Raw genomic sequence first — 16546 nt, 5'->3', positions numbered from 1 at the left:
GAGTGCTACAGGATGCCTTGCCTTGACATGCTGTGCAGTTATATTACTTCTGGTCTCTTCCAAAGCAAGTGTGGCTGTCTCTGCCCGCACCTTATAAGCATGCTGATTGGGCCAAAAATTTAATATATGTCCTTCACTGTCTTCCTTGGCTCTCTTGTTCATGATCTCCAGTCCTACTCTACCTGCTTAACAGTTGTGGGTTTTGTTTATGCTTTTTTTGGTTTGGTTTAGTTTGGTTTTCTTTTAAATTTAGCACTAAAATCAGAATTTCAGTGAGTTCCAGGGGCCCCTGACTGCAGCAGAGCAGGCAACAACACTGTCTTGCACAAATGAACCAGATGCTTGGGGAAGTGATTTTTAAGACGTTCCCCAATGTGCTGCAATAGTCGAGCTCTTCAGAGGGCACTTGGATCAACAATGTTTTTCTTTAAACAGAAGCGGCTATACAAATACGGTGCAGAGAGACCCTTGACTCTAAAATACATTCTTTCAGCAATAAAATACACAGTCTTTGTCCCTCATAAGAAGGCAGGCTGCAGTAGAAAGCAGTAAGGAGGATGGTGTAAGGTGGAAGAGCAAACAGTACACTGGCAAGATGTGGGGAACACTATTATCAGCTTTTAACGTATCTTTGTGTCTTTGTCCTTTTTCTAATCATTGTTTCTTCATATTAGCCTCGAGGAATTTTGACCAAACTCTACAGTACACACAGGACAAAGAGAGAGTCCTTAATTCAAAAGTTCACAGTCGAAGGCTTGAGACAAAATGGGATGTGTTTCAGTGCTGAATGTGCACCTTCGCGACAGAAGAGCAAATTTACGGATCAAAATAGCCACAGCTCTGCTTCCATTTCGAACCTTTCTGACACTAGAGAATGGTGTCAGCAGAAAAACGAAATGATGCAGGCATCAAGCTCTATAAATTTAAGTCCGGATTTCAAAATGAGCCTAAAGAAAATATTCAATTACCCCTCAGGGCCTGTAAGGCTACTTTGAAGATTAGATCTCTAAGCGTGAATAAATACATAAATACGCTTCCAGTATGGTTTCTGGACATGCGGTTAGTTAAACAGCCATTTAATTTGAAAACCTATGAAATACTTCTACAGCATTCTTTTGAATTTCACATAGATTTTTTTTTTTAATCCACGTTCACAGAACAAAACTCCAAATATAGGTGTTTTTTTTTTAAATTAAATTTCATTGCTTTACTTGGCAAGCCAAATGCAAAAACAAATGTCTCAATACAATTCCTGGAACAGATTTAGAAGAATTTCTAACAAATTAAAGGAACACAAATATTTAAGGATTTTAAATCGCAATTGAAAACACTGAAGTTGAAAGTTAAATCCAAACAAAAATACACTGTAAAAGATATGAAGGCAAAGAGACTAAAAACAATTTAATGAAAGAGATCATGATCTGAAAAGCACATTATGTTCTGCAAGTGAGATCTTTGTCTCATCTTTTGTTATCCATCCATACAACATAGAAAAAAAGTATGTTTAAACCAACTGTGAGTTAGGTTTTTGGTTTCTTTGCATGGGAAACAAATTACATGATGATGATTTTAAACCACTGTTTGTTTTGCCATACACACAGTTGACCCCCTCAATTGCTTCAATAGAAGGTTTTCCCACATATTAATTGCATGTGGCTAGATTGTATGTAACCAAACGGAGCATTAAAGGCATCATGAGCTTTGACAATAGATGGTACAGTACATTCAAGTGCTGCTCATGCTTTTTTAAACATGCTCTTGTGGCCCAGTGGGAAGAGCTGTCACACCTAGTCCTTCACTGCTGGGTTCACTGGAGTGCTCATGTTTGCTGTTGGTTACCTGCCGGCTATCACTCCCTTCTAATGCCAGCAGTAGTTTTGGACAGTGGAACCGTGCATGCCTTAGTAAGACCTACAGAGAAGACTCATTAGGCTCAGAAAAAGAGAACAGCAAAACGAGTAGTAAATCCCAGAACATGAAGAAATGAAAAAGCAACCCATAACAGTGGGAGGCAGCAGCTCTTTGTAGTTGGGCTGCCAGAAACATGCGGCGTGATAAAATGCAAAGGGTAATGCTCACTTCATTTACCTTTAGCCATCTAGAAGTCACACTCCTAACCTATACTCACCCAGGTCTTCTCTCAAGGAGGGACATAAGGAAGAAAGTGACAATGAACAATCCTATTTTAAGACAGATTCCTACAATAGGTGGGGTGAGTCACCCCCTGACAGTGTCACTTCTCTCCATAAATTACAGACAGAGACAACTGAAATGACTGAGCTCAGACAGGATGCTAACTTTTGCCTTTTACAGCTAAGTGAGTTGAATTCCATCCAAAGTTCGCAGGATATAAAGAAGTCATTGCCTACAAATCTTTGCCCTTGCAAAGACAACTAAATTGCAATGAAAAAAAAAATTAAAAAAGATTAATGCAATTCAGGGAGGTACTAATTCTAATTATGGCTTTAGCTTCCTGTAAAGGAGGGAGGAATGTGCAGCTGTTTAGTGCATGCCTGTATGTGGGGCTCGGGTATCCCACCACAGGACGCCATCCTCTGCCCACTGGGCTGGAATGGGCCAGACTTGGTTCCCGTGGTCGGCTTTGCCATCCGGAGCAGGGCCACCAGCCCCACGTGCCTCATCCCCAGCCCCAGCCATGGGAGAGGCAGTTCCAGTCAGCGGCTGTGGGAGCGCCTGATTCTTCAGCTCTGCAGGAGAAGGGCTGAAGCCTGAGCAGAAGCAGCGGCCCCTCTGCCTTCAGTGCCACCGCGCGCAGGAGTATGAGCGTGAGTCATGGGAAAGATTAGCTGCCTTCCTCCCTTTCTCCTTTGTGGAGCTGCTATTCAGTCATTGAGATTAAGACATGTCTTAATTAGTCAAGATAGAGATGCCCTGCAAGGAACTGGAAGGTATCCTACGCATTTTTCCCTTATGCTTTGTCTTTCCCTCCCTTCCCCCAGGAAGGGATAACCCTGTTTCCAGAAACAGAATAAGACTAAACTTTAAAAATATTAAGGTGCATTATAGCGAAACTTCCTCAGCCCTCTGGAAAAAAACAAGTTACACATTTTATGCTTATCCTAAGTAAAACATGAGTCATGCCTGGAAATAATTTATTTCTAATTGTACAATTACTCAAATATGTACAACCTTTCCTGGAGGTCTAACATATGCTTGGTAAATGGGTGGTAGTTTTAGGGAAAAGGGGATTTAGATGAGATGGGAGCTTTAAACCTGAAATCAAGTAAATATTTTCTTTATATCAATATTGGCTGGAAGCACAAATGTATGCAGTTGGTAATGTTTCCCAATAAACTAGAAATATACTGGCTACCCTATGGCTTATTGCAGAAATGATCCCATCATTCAGGGATGCACAGAAAATTTTCTTCAACCTTAAAAGGATCGTTTCAAAATATTAAAAGCATCTAGTTTATATCTATGCCTCTTAGTATAACACTGCATGGATTGTGTACATGAAGTCTTAAAGCGTGGCTGTAGTTTTTTATATGGCTGGGAACAAGGTAAACCTGAAGAATATATAGGGTCTTCAGTGTTTATATAGTGTAGGGTAATTTTCACATGGCAGTCTAGCACACTAAAGCTGTTTTTCAAACCCAGAGATATTAATATATTATTCTCCTTAGAAAACTTTCACAAATAAGGGGTCTTTAAGTGAAAACAGAATAAAAAATGAATCAATCTAAAAGAAAGAAGGCAGACACTCCCCAGTCAGCCTCCAAACTAAAACACATAAACAGTTCTCAAACTTTTAGTTTATCCTGTGTTCTTGTACTGTTCCCTTGCCTCAAACTGCTCGTGAAGAAACATTAACAGCATAAATAAATGTTTGGAACTGGATATTTAAGCTGTCAGTTCTTTTGGGCTGGGAACTGGGCCTTGTAAGGCTCATCAAGGTGGATCTATACTAATGATAACACCAGATGCTCCTCAAGACCAAACTCCAGTAAATCTTTCTTTTTAGGATATTATAGCATCCCTTAGGAAAGCAGCTACCCCAACCATCTTTTCATGCTGAGCATCAGCAGGAGCCCAGCGATAAAATTGGATATTCAGTTGCACGGTTAGTAACAGTTAGAAACCTGCCTGCTGGAAAGACTCATCCTGGTCCATATCGCTTACAGCCCATTTCTGGTCTACATTGCACAAGGGATGTGTAGAAATGAGAGATGGAAGATAGGAAAAGTGGGACAAGAAAGGTTTTGAGCACAGAGGATGAAAGTGGGATAGGTCAGCAGCATCAGATGTGAGATTTTTCTATTAGTCCAAAGGACTGCTCCTATTTGTAAAGGTAAAATGACTTAAACTGCATTCTCCTTTCCTCCTCATCTTCCCGCAGAAATCCTGAGGTTATGGAGTTACATTTAGACAGAAACTTAAAACAACAGCTTAGAACAACCTTAGAAGAAGGGAGAGAAGGAGTAGGGGAAAAAATAATAGGAAAAAGAACACTTCTGCTTGTAGAGGTCTCAAAGAGTTAAGAGGCAAAATTATCCTTTTCAGAAGTTGTCTGCTGGGAAGACAACTTAACCCTGTGGTCAGCAAGCCCTGGCTTTACAATACACCCATAATAGTTACACAGGCATCCTGAATCAGGGCCAGTGTTGCCACATCTTTAAAGACAGTTGATGGCTAAAAGGGGGATGCTTTAATTGAGCAGGGTTAGCTTGTGAGCGAAGTTTTCCATGTTACTCTGTGTGTGGTTTGAGACTGACTGGGTGTAAATGCAGCCAGTTTTTTAGAGGGTTTACTAGCTCAGAATGTTTTTAACGGGCAAGAAAAAGCAGTGTTTTGCTTAGGAAGCTATTTTAAGTTGCCCTTAGTGGTTTTAAAATGATCGTCACAGCAACAAAGGGTATTTTTCCCCCTCAAAAAAAAAAAAGAAAAAAGAAAAAAATAAAGACCTCCTACCTAAAAATGTGGAATTTCTAGTCTGTCATTTCAACATGCTGCAAGGAACAGCTTTTAACAAGTGATCGGAAAAAAAGGGTTTAAAAAGAATTATTCCAACAAGACTGGAAATAGAAGCATTTAAGTCGTTATATTATTCCAATTACAGGACTATATACAGAGGTATAGATCAAAGACAGAAAGAATGATTAGGTCTTATGCCCCTACTCTTTCCTTAATTAGTATTTTCACCTCTGTGACTTTTCTCAAGTGCATTTTTGTTCCACTGAGCTTGTTTTAAAAAAACCTACGTAATCCAAAGATACCATGATACAATATCTATATTTATAGTTACTGGACATATATTTATATAAGAAAGGGCCTATTAACTTCACAGAGGCAGGGACAATGCAAATGACAACAGCATATGTTTAGGATCTTACCAGTAAGCCAATAATGTTCAGAAATGTCAGTTCTGATGTAATGGTGGTCGTGAGAAGGTCCCAGAGAACGTGTTAGAGCAGTGTCTTTGCCAAGGAAATCAGAAGCTGTTCCAGCATAAAGATACTCATCTGCGAATGAAAAAGAAATAGGGTTTCTACAGCTGTGGGGTAAAAAAAATTAAAACTATTTGTGTTTTGTTGGGTGAAACACACCTGTGTTTAATTGGCCTATGAACTAATTTAATGCTTTAACTTATCATTGGTTTATATTTTAATGGGATTTTGGGTTCTGTGAAGTTACTTACACTTAAATGAGGATAATATTTGTAATTGTATGTCTGGGAAGTAAAGGAGTCCAAGTCTAATTTTCAGATCTTTTAGGCACTCAGAAAAGTAAATCCCTCCAGGCTTTAATGAGTGCTGGGCTCTTAAGGGTATAAAGGTGCATTTGATCTGAGCATCCTGTGCCCTGACTGTGGACCTGGGGGCTGTGGCGAGGGCATGACCATCTATCCATTCAAGCTAGTGTTTGTGTGCCATGCTTGCCACCACTCCAACAGTTTTGCTGCTCCTGGGCTCGAGCTAGTAAACGTGACGGATGCTTCGCTACGGGAACTTTGCAGCTTGGCCCATTCCTGGTGGAGGCATCTCCATCCAACACTTCATTCATGAAGAGGAATTTAGGCACTATGGGAATTCTTCTCTACTATGTAATGTGTATGAATATGGCTATGGATCCAAACTGTGATCATTTTAACATAGCGAGTGGTCCCACTCAAACAAACAAAACATCTTGCTTGAATAATGCAGCCAGAATTCGTCTCAAAAGGAAACTGTATCTATAACACAGTATAGTGTGCTTGCTGCAATTGCAGTTGATAGCTTTGTGTGTAACGCAAAAGTTCATAAACTTCAGAATTGCACAATATTTTCTGTTTTCCTTCAGATCTCAGTACTTTTCTAAAAAGAAGCAAAGAAACAGTATCACTGGGATTTTTTTTTTTTACCACATAATGCATTTTACAATTCTCCTTTTTTTTTTCTGAAAATTAACTAGATAGCTTTATTGATTGGAGGAGTTTAGGTTTAGCGTAGCGACTTACAACGATAAATCCCTGGAGTCTGTAAAAAGAAAAAAGGTTCATGTTCATAAACAATAATAATATAAAAAGCTATATGGTACATAAAAATCCCCCTCCAAGAGTTCCTTCTCCAGGTTTTCTGATACTCTGGGTGGAAACATTTCACAAGATCTTTTTTAGAAAAGTCCTTTGTTGAAAGTGAATGCAGAATAAATACCATTCCACATAGATGTTTGTGTTTTCATTTGCAAAAGATGTAAATGCACTTCAAAAAATAAGATCAAGGGAGGAAAAAAAAACAAACCACCATGATCCACAAGCACTTTGTTGGCCAAAAAAGATCTATTATTATTGCTACTTTTGTGTTATTTCCATGACAGTATTGGAAAGCACATCTTTCAGACAGCGTGTCGCCTTTGTAAAGGAACAATAGTGAATTCTGAAAGGTATTTGTCATAATGAGAAATGAGCAGGGTAATTGGTGTTTGCTAACTGACAGGCACTCAGTGATCAATAAATCTGAAGGGCTAACAGAAATTCTCCATCCTTGCTTAGGCTTTGCTGACAAGGCATTTTCAGCACTTGGCTTTTGGTATCTCTCATTCCAAATTCCAGTTATGTCCAGAACAGTTTTGGTGAGCAGTAATTTGTAAAAGGATACGGATGACAAGCAGGTGATTTTTCAGTCGAAAAGAATAGCTTTTTAATTTATCTGTGGAATTTACTTGGGGCGAAATGCTGTGTAGAATTCAAAGAGAGATTAAGCATTTCTACGAAGAATGACAATTACTCAATTGTGATAACCTACATAAATGAATGTAAATATAATCAAATATTATTTTGTTCATATATGTATAAGTGATTAAATAATAATAAAGTAATAATCAAAAGATAGGCCAGGAACACGTTCTCTGATTAGGCCTGTAGCTCTTTACAATGCTCCTTGTAGGCTATTGCAAAGCCCTTCACACCAGGCACAGTCAGACAAGGGATACTAGAATACCCTGACCTTTAATTTTATCTAGCCTGAAAATGCTCATGTACTGAAGTTCATGTTTTAGTTAGCTAAAACACAGCAGCTTCTTCATTTCACAAGATTTAATAGAGCAGTCAAAGCACTAGAGTGCTACTGAAATTAGTCAATGCTATAATAAATCACGGAGTTCTATTGCATAAAAAAAAAAAAGAAGTTAAAGTTTCTAGAATCCTATTTTAAAAATAGACTTCATGGTCATTAAACAGTTCTAGGGGTCCCTGAGAATAATAAGCACTGGCTTTAATCTATTGTTTTTAATAAAGGAAGTCCTGCCCCATCTGTTGGGTCAGCATCACAAATCATCTATCTTATTATCTGAGAATAAAGACTGAACATTCGTCATATTCTTTTTATAACGCAGAGTGACCGATACTTCAAAGCATTGTCACCACTGCTCTTTGGCTGTAAATGAAAACGTCATGGTGCTTCACTCTTATCTTGTATTCATCCGCTTGACGGACAAGTTAAATGAAAATTGTCCAAAGCTATGAACCAAGCCATGACAAAAGTAGCTCTTACAGCGATCTGAAACCCGGAGGTCAAGCTGACATTCCTCGGCACCACATGTCAGACCACACAGCGCTGCGACGCACGCAGCAGGCGGATTGCGCTATCTGGGTCCGAGGCTTCCAGCTTCAGAAGTGGCTACTCCAACAAATAGAAACCTCAAAAATGTATTTATGGAAATAGTGGATGTCAGCAGACTTCAAAGGGCAGAACATATCGATAATCGCAGAAAGAGGCCCCGAAGCGCTTGAAACATTGTCTGTCTGTGTGGTTTTTTGCTGCCTTAAAGGAGAAGTAAAGGGGTGAGGATGGAACTGCCTTCCTGCTCAACTGGCAGAGGCTCCACAGTCCCTCAAACGTCTCTGTTGGTGCTGCTGCATTTCCAGCTTTTTGGTGTCTGCAGACTGAAGTCTCCTTCAGCTCCAAGAGCACAAACCAGCATCAGAAACATGACTACTGCCAGAGGAGCTCCAACGATGGCATCTGCTGAGCCTCTGACCCCAGACTCTGCATGACAAAGCCATCGCGGATCAGAGAGGAGCTCCTGGCTCTCCTGGATTCTTACCTGCCATCACTGAAGCAAATGGCTGCTGAGGATCGAAAGGGCATTTCAACCTGCCAGACTCCAAGTGCTGAGTATCCAGCCGGAATACCGTTTCCTGAGAATAAACACATATTCATTATCCCGGTGCTGCTGCAGAGAAAAACTAAGACAAACTGTTCTGCTAACACACGCAGTGAAGGTGTATTGGGTCACACAGCTGTCACCTCAGCATTGATGTTTACAGTCCGTGTCTCTGTTTTATATCTGGATGTTTTTCACTCATTGTTTTAACATATCCTGTTCATTCTATAGCAAAACTAAAGTCTTAAAAAAAAAAACACCTTTTTTTTTTTTTATTATTTTTCCAGAAAAAAAGATGCATTGTTCATTTCTACTCAAATTAAAAGCTGGATTGTACTTAAAAGGCACTGGCTTCTATTTGGAAAAGTGCTGATAGAGTGTGTTGCAACAGGAGACCCAGAAGGGATACTGGCTGCCTCCTAAATTTCTCCAGGGACTGCTGAATAATGTTTGCAGCAGACACAGTTCAGCTCCTTTTAAATGAAAGCAGCATATGTTCTCTCTTGTTATTTTTAACAAGGCTAATGATAGAAGAGATATCAGAATCAATCCTTCCTTGCAGTTCCCAAATACACTGTGATTAATTCCCGGGTCACAGAAAAAGGGCATAGAGGAAGATAAAGAAAAGAAATTATTTAAAACCTATTTCTGATGTTTTCAGTGGGCAATCAACAACTCTTGTTGTGATTGTTGTGAGCATTAATTTGAAGTTTATAGTTTTGAGTTGCCAAAATGGATGTTGTTACTTGTTCCTTTCATTAGTTTCCTAAAAGCATGTTTAACCTGAAACCCACTGTGAGTCATTCTGAAGGCAAACTGTTTGCTTAGAGGAGTAAAATGAAGTCTTTGCAGTTATAGAGATTGGAATTTCAGAATTCTGCTGCTGTTAGAGAAGAGAGATTGCCTACAGAAGTACTGTTAACATTCTCTCCTACCTACAGTGATATTTAAAATCCCACTAGTGTTCAGGAATCAAATCATTGTGGGTTTAATATCTATTGTAGAGACATAACTTTGGAAGTTAGTTTAAAAAAAACAACAAAGCATCTCTATGATTTAAACAATTACTTTAAAAAGGTTGAAGTGATTTTAATTATTTATTTCTATACCTCTGCCTTGCAAGAGGACTGAAAGTATAAATGACAGCTAAGCATGCTCAAGGATGGCCACATAGGATCAGACTTCACAACACATTAATTGAATTCATCCTTAATGTACATCTGATTATAAATGACCAAACCCTTTTATTTCATTGAGGTGTCTCCTAAACTCTCTAGGCTCAGAAGACAAAAGCCCAGGATATTGAATAATTAAGCTCCTAAAGAGAAAAGAAAAATCAATTCCAATCGATGAACATATTTCTGTTTCCTCCAGCAATCCTGGCTGATAAAAAGCAGAATTTAATCATCAAACAACAATCGTTGTTATCTTCCCAAATCTGTGGGATATCAGGTAAACCAAATTCTCAGGCTACAAAACTGTGTCAGAGTACATCAAGGACAAAACTAAATTAAAAATTAAGCTTTTTTTTTTTTTCCCCAATAATACTATATTAATGTCCCATTCTCATTTCTTCTAAAAAGTGTAATCTTGAGCTCCTCAGAGGACCCTTGCCATGCTACATACAAAGAGGCTGTCTCCAAGTTCAGCAGTACTTGAGGGCCTGTGAACTTTATAGATGAACATCAGATATTTCAGGCTTCACTCAGACAACCTAATGGAGGCTACCAGGCATTCACAAGAATTAACCTCATGCTTTCAGTTTGGACAAAGCTTTCAAAGAAAAGAGCATCCCTTGGAGAGCTGTGGCTAACAGCACCAACTGTGCCAAGCCTCTTCTTCACTGGCCAAGAGAAGTTTTGGCAGTGACTTCAGCAATAGCAAGACTAGGACTTTAATCCCCTTTAATTGTGTGATCCCGTAGGGGGTTTGTACTGCTTCAAAAGCAGTGTGTGCTGTGGTTTTGAGTCACCTGATCCGCACTGTTTTGCTCTCTGCTTTCACAGCACTGGCACTGGCCAGTAGACCACTGGGCACATCCACCAGCAGCTTTCAAAGGTCAGCAGAGCACTGCCTGGTTTCACAGCTTCCGTAAGACTGTCTCAGGCTCTGGCTCTCCCAAGCATCCCACAGCTTCCTGTAGAGGTTGCTAATTACCAAACAGCCATTATCCATTCTCATAAATCAGAAATAAAGAAAAATAAAAGGGCGGGGGGGGAGGACGAAAAGAACGGATCTGCAATAAAAGTACTCTGAATTACCATGTAGGACTCCTGACTTCAGTTCCTACAATGAGGAGACATTTTCATCTGCCTGTCAAATCCATGTCAATGGGTCTGTCCTCAGCACCCACCTGCCTTGTCCCATTTATCTGAGGAGGCGGTGCAAGCACAGTAGCTGTAAGGTGTTTGGGGTCTAAGAAAGAAAGGGAAAATATGCCTGATGCCATTCAGAGCTGTTAATTCAGCAGGAGGCTGTAGAAGCGATCCACCATCAGATGAGGCACGAGCAGTGCTGAACACTGCCCAACCTACCACTACAGCTAAGCAACCAGAAGGAATGCAGGAGAGGCAGGACTGGGAGACAGTGAGGGGATTAGGAAATACAATACCCGGATTCTTCTCCCATTTCCTCTCTTAAGGTAATTGGTCACGTCTAATTGAGACAGACCTCTTGTCTAGACTGGCTGCTGGACTGAACAATCAGACCAAATACATAATTTCATAATGTCTGATGAAAACAACCTTTACAAATGAAGCAGTTAAAGGTGCAATGGTAGAGTGAGTAAGGCATCTTGCTAATGACCCAAAGGTAAACCAGAGCCTTATTTATACATTTGCTGAGAACTGTTCTGTTCAATTCAGCTGTGTATTTGATCATTCAGGCTAAGAAATCAGCATGATACAAGGGATCTAAAATTTCAGTTGCTTCAATGGGAATATTTAAAGTAGTGAAGCAAAGCCTACAAAATTATTTCTTTGCAAGCCCAATTATGCAGCATATACCAAACAATACCAGGACCATTAACGGCTTATTAGGCAAAGAACATCGCCATACAGATTTCAGTATCCTCAGTTTCCTGTAACACAGGCAGCCCCTCTGGGCTGGTCAACGGACCCACAGATTGCAGGGAATATAATGATGGGTCTCATCCTGGGCAAGCATTAATAATTTTTTTTTTTATGAGCATCTGCCCTTGATTCCATGTGTCAGAATAACTCCAGTGTGCACATATTTCAGGTTATCATATTTAATAACATATAATTAGACTTCATTTCTTATATTCTAGAGTTTCACTGGGACACAAAGAAACAAGAAAGCTATTTCTATAGCAGCATAGGAAGCCTGCACCACAGACAAGCAGCCAGACAGGCCACATCTCAACACTGTCTGAGAGCAGAGCCAGTGTTATAAATATAGCCAAGGTGTTATACATATAGGAGTTAAAAAGAGACTTGTGTACTAAGTGGCTGCTTGACACAACACCAAAATGCTTCTGTTGTGGGTGTTAGGTCTCAAACATTTGCCACTTAGGATAAAGATTTCTTTGTCACCAGCAAATGAAGACCAATCAGCTGCTAACTTCAGTTCAGGAATACGTCACTGGTGATGGAGGTACCCAACATCTACTTAGCAACAGGGCTGCAAACCATCTGCAAAGTCCAGAGCTGGTATCCTTGGACCAGGCTCAGAGACCATTTGCAATCCCTGTGTTACCACCATGCACAAGGAATAGGAAACCATCTCTGCGGACTAAGGGTATATATACATTAAAAAATAGAACTGCGAGTGTCATCTTGAACTCTGCATGCGTGTGTGTGTACGTAAGCAGAGAGTATGTGCGGAAATGACTTACTAGAAAGACAGACATCTGGGTTAAATGTGCTCTTCACTTAGTTAATCACATGAAAGTGTCATGCTGAAGAGCTTTGTTTATTAAGTCTTACTGAGGAAAGTGCTTTGTTTAAAAGCGATATTCACGTATCGAATGTGAGAACACAAGTTTCTGTCTGACCTACAAAATCCACCATTTACCCTCTTATTTAGGCAAGCTGCTGTCAGTTCATTTTTTACACACTCGCATAGCATTTTCCAATCTATGATGAATGCTAAACAAGAGGAGAGTTATTCCTTGACACGTCAGAGCAGTGAACAAATTAAATTACCTCTTTGTGAGTTCCAAGTTCAATGTATCCACAGAGAGGGTGAAACGCTCCCGTGCCACAGACATAAACATGAGTCCGGTTGTAGGGCTGAAGAACCCTGATAAAATTGGCACATTCTGTCTATTGGGAAAAGAAAGAGAAAGGTTACTTTTCATGTTTATTCTTCCCTTTCACGTTATACATCGTACTAGGTTATAGCCTTGGTATCAGTGTATTTAAACTCAAAACTACTGTAGCAGAGACTGTTTACTAAATAGTTCAAAGTCATGATGGCTAAAGTTTTGCAGTGGCTATCTACTAGGCAGTTCATCATTCAGACTTGCAAACCTAATTCTGCTATAATGCGTACAGCCATGAGAAACTATGTGGTAGCAGCCTGTGCTGTAGCAAATATTCTCTGTCAACAACTGGGCAGAGATCAGAGAGCCACTGGGTTAGTCTGGCTACCAATTCTCCTGCCTTTGCTCTCAATTCAGGGTTCTGCACAAGCTTTAACACCAAAGATTACACAATAGAAATCATTGTGGTGGACTGAAGGGCCTCAGCGTATTTCCAAGGATACATTTTGTGTATGAGTGAACTTTCTTTGCACCAACCATATCCCACTGGTCACTTTTATTTGGGCATTTCTGAGTCCTATGGGATGCTTGAGTCAGTCCTGGCTCTAGCTGGGCTTAGTCCTTGCTGGTAAATAGCACAGGTGGCCGCTGCACACTGCAAAGCTGCTGCACGGGGTGGTAGGAAAGATTTGCTGCAGCCTTCCCCAAAATCAAATTAGCATCTATACATACAACAAGGTACTTAGGAGGGAATACACAAGAGCTATTCATGCATTCAAGCTACCACCCTACACCTAAGTGACAGGCAAGCTGCAGAGACAATGTAGGAAGCAAAAAAGGAGATATTTATGATCTATGTCCAAAACAAATATTCTCCTTTCTGGTCCATTTCCTTTTGTCTTAGCGTAGAAATAGATCACCACAAATCCTCCATATAGACCAGTATCAGAATGTTCCCAGTGCACAGCAGAAGTGTTGTTTAGTTTTTGCCTGCTGTAAAGATAAGGGTAGCAATAAGTTAGGATAAAAAGTCAAAATTCCTCAGGCAGAGAGCTGAGAGAGTGTTTTGAGCCGGAGTCCACCTTGGTAACAGACAGGCTGGATAGAAACCACAGGATTTGTGGAGAGAAAAGGAAGAAATTTTATTACACAGACGGGAAATGTTTACATTCATAGTGGGCTCTAGACGCATGATGTAATCTGTGCTCTGCAAAAGAGATATGAAAGTTTTATTGTACATATGAATGCACCTTAAATACAGTTCCTAAAGAGTCTTCCTAAAGAAGATTTGTGGTTCCAGGGAAAAGCTAATGAGTCTAAGATTTTGTTTTAACCTTAACTGCAGCTGTCTGCAAATTAAGTTAATTTGTACTTTGCTCTGTTACTCTGTTTTGTTAATGAATTATAATTAAGTTACATTCAGGATATTCCCAAGGAAAAAAGGAGCAGTTTGATGGGAAAGAAAGGATTTCAAGGGAATATTGCCTGGGATACATCTCAGAGAAAATTCCATTCATCCCTCAACTGCATTTATTACATACAAGGATGCCTTAGCATGATTGCTGTTCGCAATATTAAATATGTTTTTATTGAAGCATTAACATTTCCAGAAAAAAAAATAGAAGTGCAACCTTTTTTAAATAAAAAAAAAAGCCACTTAGTTCATTAGTTCAGGAAAAAAAAAAGTGTAACAGCAGTTTACTAACCCGTTTTGTGCATTTAGAAACAAACACAGATATACAATATTCTCAGCAGTAACAAAAAATAACCCAAAAACATACTTACATGGGCATCTTTCCCAGCTAATTTGCATAATTCTACCTTTTCTTTTGCTGCAGGCCAGTAAATCTGTAACATAGTTAAAATAAGAAAAAGATTATGAATATTATAAATTGTTCTGTGACTGTAGTTTAACTATTTCCTTGCAAGAACGGTTAAAACACATTTATCCATGTTGAAAGAATTTGCATGTAAATTGAAATGAACATGACTTCGAATATAGGGTTCCATTACAAAAAATGAAGAGGCTTTAAATCAAAACCCCTGTTCTTTGTTCATTTCTTCATTGGCTATATGTACTTTTTAAAAGTACTTAGTTGATCTGCCTAGCACACCTTGCCACCGTTATGAATTGTGTGTTTTTCTGAAAGCTATGATGAGACAAATCATCTTGAAACTAAATTGACTGCAAAACAAGGCAAATTACATTTGTGATTAATTTAATTCGGTGAACTTGGCAAAGCCGTTATAAAAAAAAATACTTAGCTGTTACTGCCAACTTTAAAATGAGAAGAAGCTGTGTTCAAAAAACTAAAGGTAGCTGAAGGGAAATTTGTAGAACAAAAAGTACATTTGACAGAAATCAATGGTGCATGGTTTACAAATGGCACCTATTAACATTAACTCAGTTTACTGAGAACATGACAGAGAAGTTTAGAGGAGAATCATGTACTTTAGATAATTGGTAGCATTACTGTTTCTCTTTCATCTGCACTACAGAATTCTATAAACTAGGTTTTGGTGTAGCCGGAGCCAGATGACAAATTATTATCAGTTACTGTAAGCCCAGCTATGTTAGTGAAGAAATATCAGCGAACAACAGCTCACGTTCTGGCTCATTGATTTCAATTGTAAAGCCAAAATTGGATATTATTTGGTATATGTTTGCTTCTATTAAATTCAAAATAGAAGATAAATATAAAGTCTTCCAGAATCACCATGCTAAATATGGATCTTTTTTCCTTCTTATTTTGAGAAGACAAAGCCATAGCTATTTCTCATGACTGATAATAATAACAACAACACATCACAGTAATTTTTGAGCAAATATTGATTAGGAAATTGACTCAAGTACCAGGAACCAGTATGCAGATTACTAGTAGTCACAAATGTTTTACAGTAGTGTCGAGACTCAAATAACAATTTATAAAATCTTAAATAGCGAAATACATAGGAATAAAGAATTATTATAATATGCATTAGAAAAAAATCATCATCAAGGAAGGACGAACAACTCAACCACATGCAAAGGGAGTTAACTGTTGTAATATTCTCTCTCATCCAGCTGTTGGCACCTTGTAGGATGTGGCTTGCCACATACACAGGCTCAGTCCCACACTGGTAAGGAAAGTGAAAGAGTGCCCTGTGTCAAATAGCTTTATCACTGTCCAAAATCTACAGTCAGTGTTCCTCTCAATTTGAAAATGGTCTTTTTATTTCACTCCTTCCTCTTCTCTTCCCAGTAAAAATGGATGTATTTCCCTTCCTCAAGGAAATTAATTTCCTCTCAAGTGAATTTATAGTTACCTTTCTGATTAGAAGATCTTAGTAAAGATAATGTATTTTAAGTTACTTAAACCTTAACCCTTTACAGAAATATTTACTTGAAGTTAGAGATAAGGCAGTACAACAACCTCTCAGCACCAGGGCAAAAATTTACTTTCCCAGAGCATTTTCTCAGAATGATGTCGTGATAACATCCAGGTACAAAAACGCAATCTGAAATCAGCCGTGCCAGTGTGCCTGGGTTGCACAGTGTACAACACCAGAAAGTATGGAGGAAAGTATTGGGAATATTGCAAAGCCATTGGGAAGAGCTGAAGGTACACCAGTGAACTGATCTGATCTCTGCCCGGGCAGAGTGGGATGAATCTTGCTTGTAGCACTGATCTGGCACAAGTGTCACTGGCTTAAGTAGGAGAGCTGAGGGTTTAGAAG

General features: G+C 39.2%; 1 protein-coding gene across 1 annotated transcript in view; it reads right to left on the bottom strand.

Moving 5' to 3' along the window:
- SEMA3D (semaphorin 3D) overlaps positions 1 to 16546 on the bottom strand; it is a 143592-nt gene that overhangs the window by 51880 nt on the left and 75166 nt on the right. Inside the window, exons 5-8 of the mRNA XM_086609975.1 lie at positions 14615 to 14677; positions 12771 to 12890; positions 8545 to 8638; positions 5355 to 5483 (exon numbers count right to left, since the gene is read on the bottom strand). Coding sequence (XP_086466101.1) covers positions 5355 to 5483; positions 8545 to 8638; positions 12771 to 12890; positions 14615 to 14677 — 406 coding nt within the window. The remainder of the gene's footprint in view (positions 1 to 5354; positions 5484 to 8544; positions 8639 to 12770; positions 12891 to 14614; positions 14678 to 16546) is intronic.

This window comes from Tauraco erythrolophus, chromosome 4, assembly GCF_009769465.1.
Source record: "Tauraco erythrolophus isolate bTauEry1 chromosome 4, bTauEry1.pri, whole genome shotgun sequence".
NCBI lineage: Eukaryota > Metazoa > Chordata > Aves > Musophagiformes > Musophagidae > Tauraco > Tauraco erythrolophus.
This window is presented reverse-complemented; position numbering and strand designations above follow the sequence as displayed.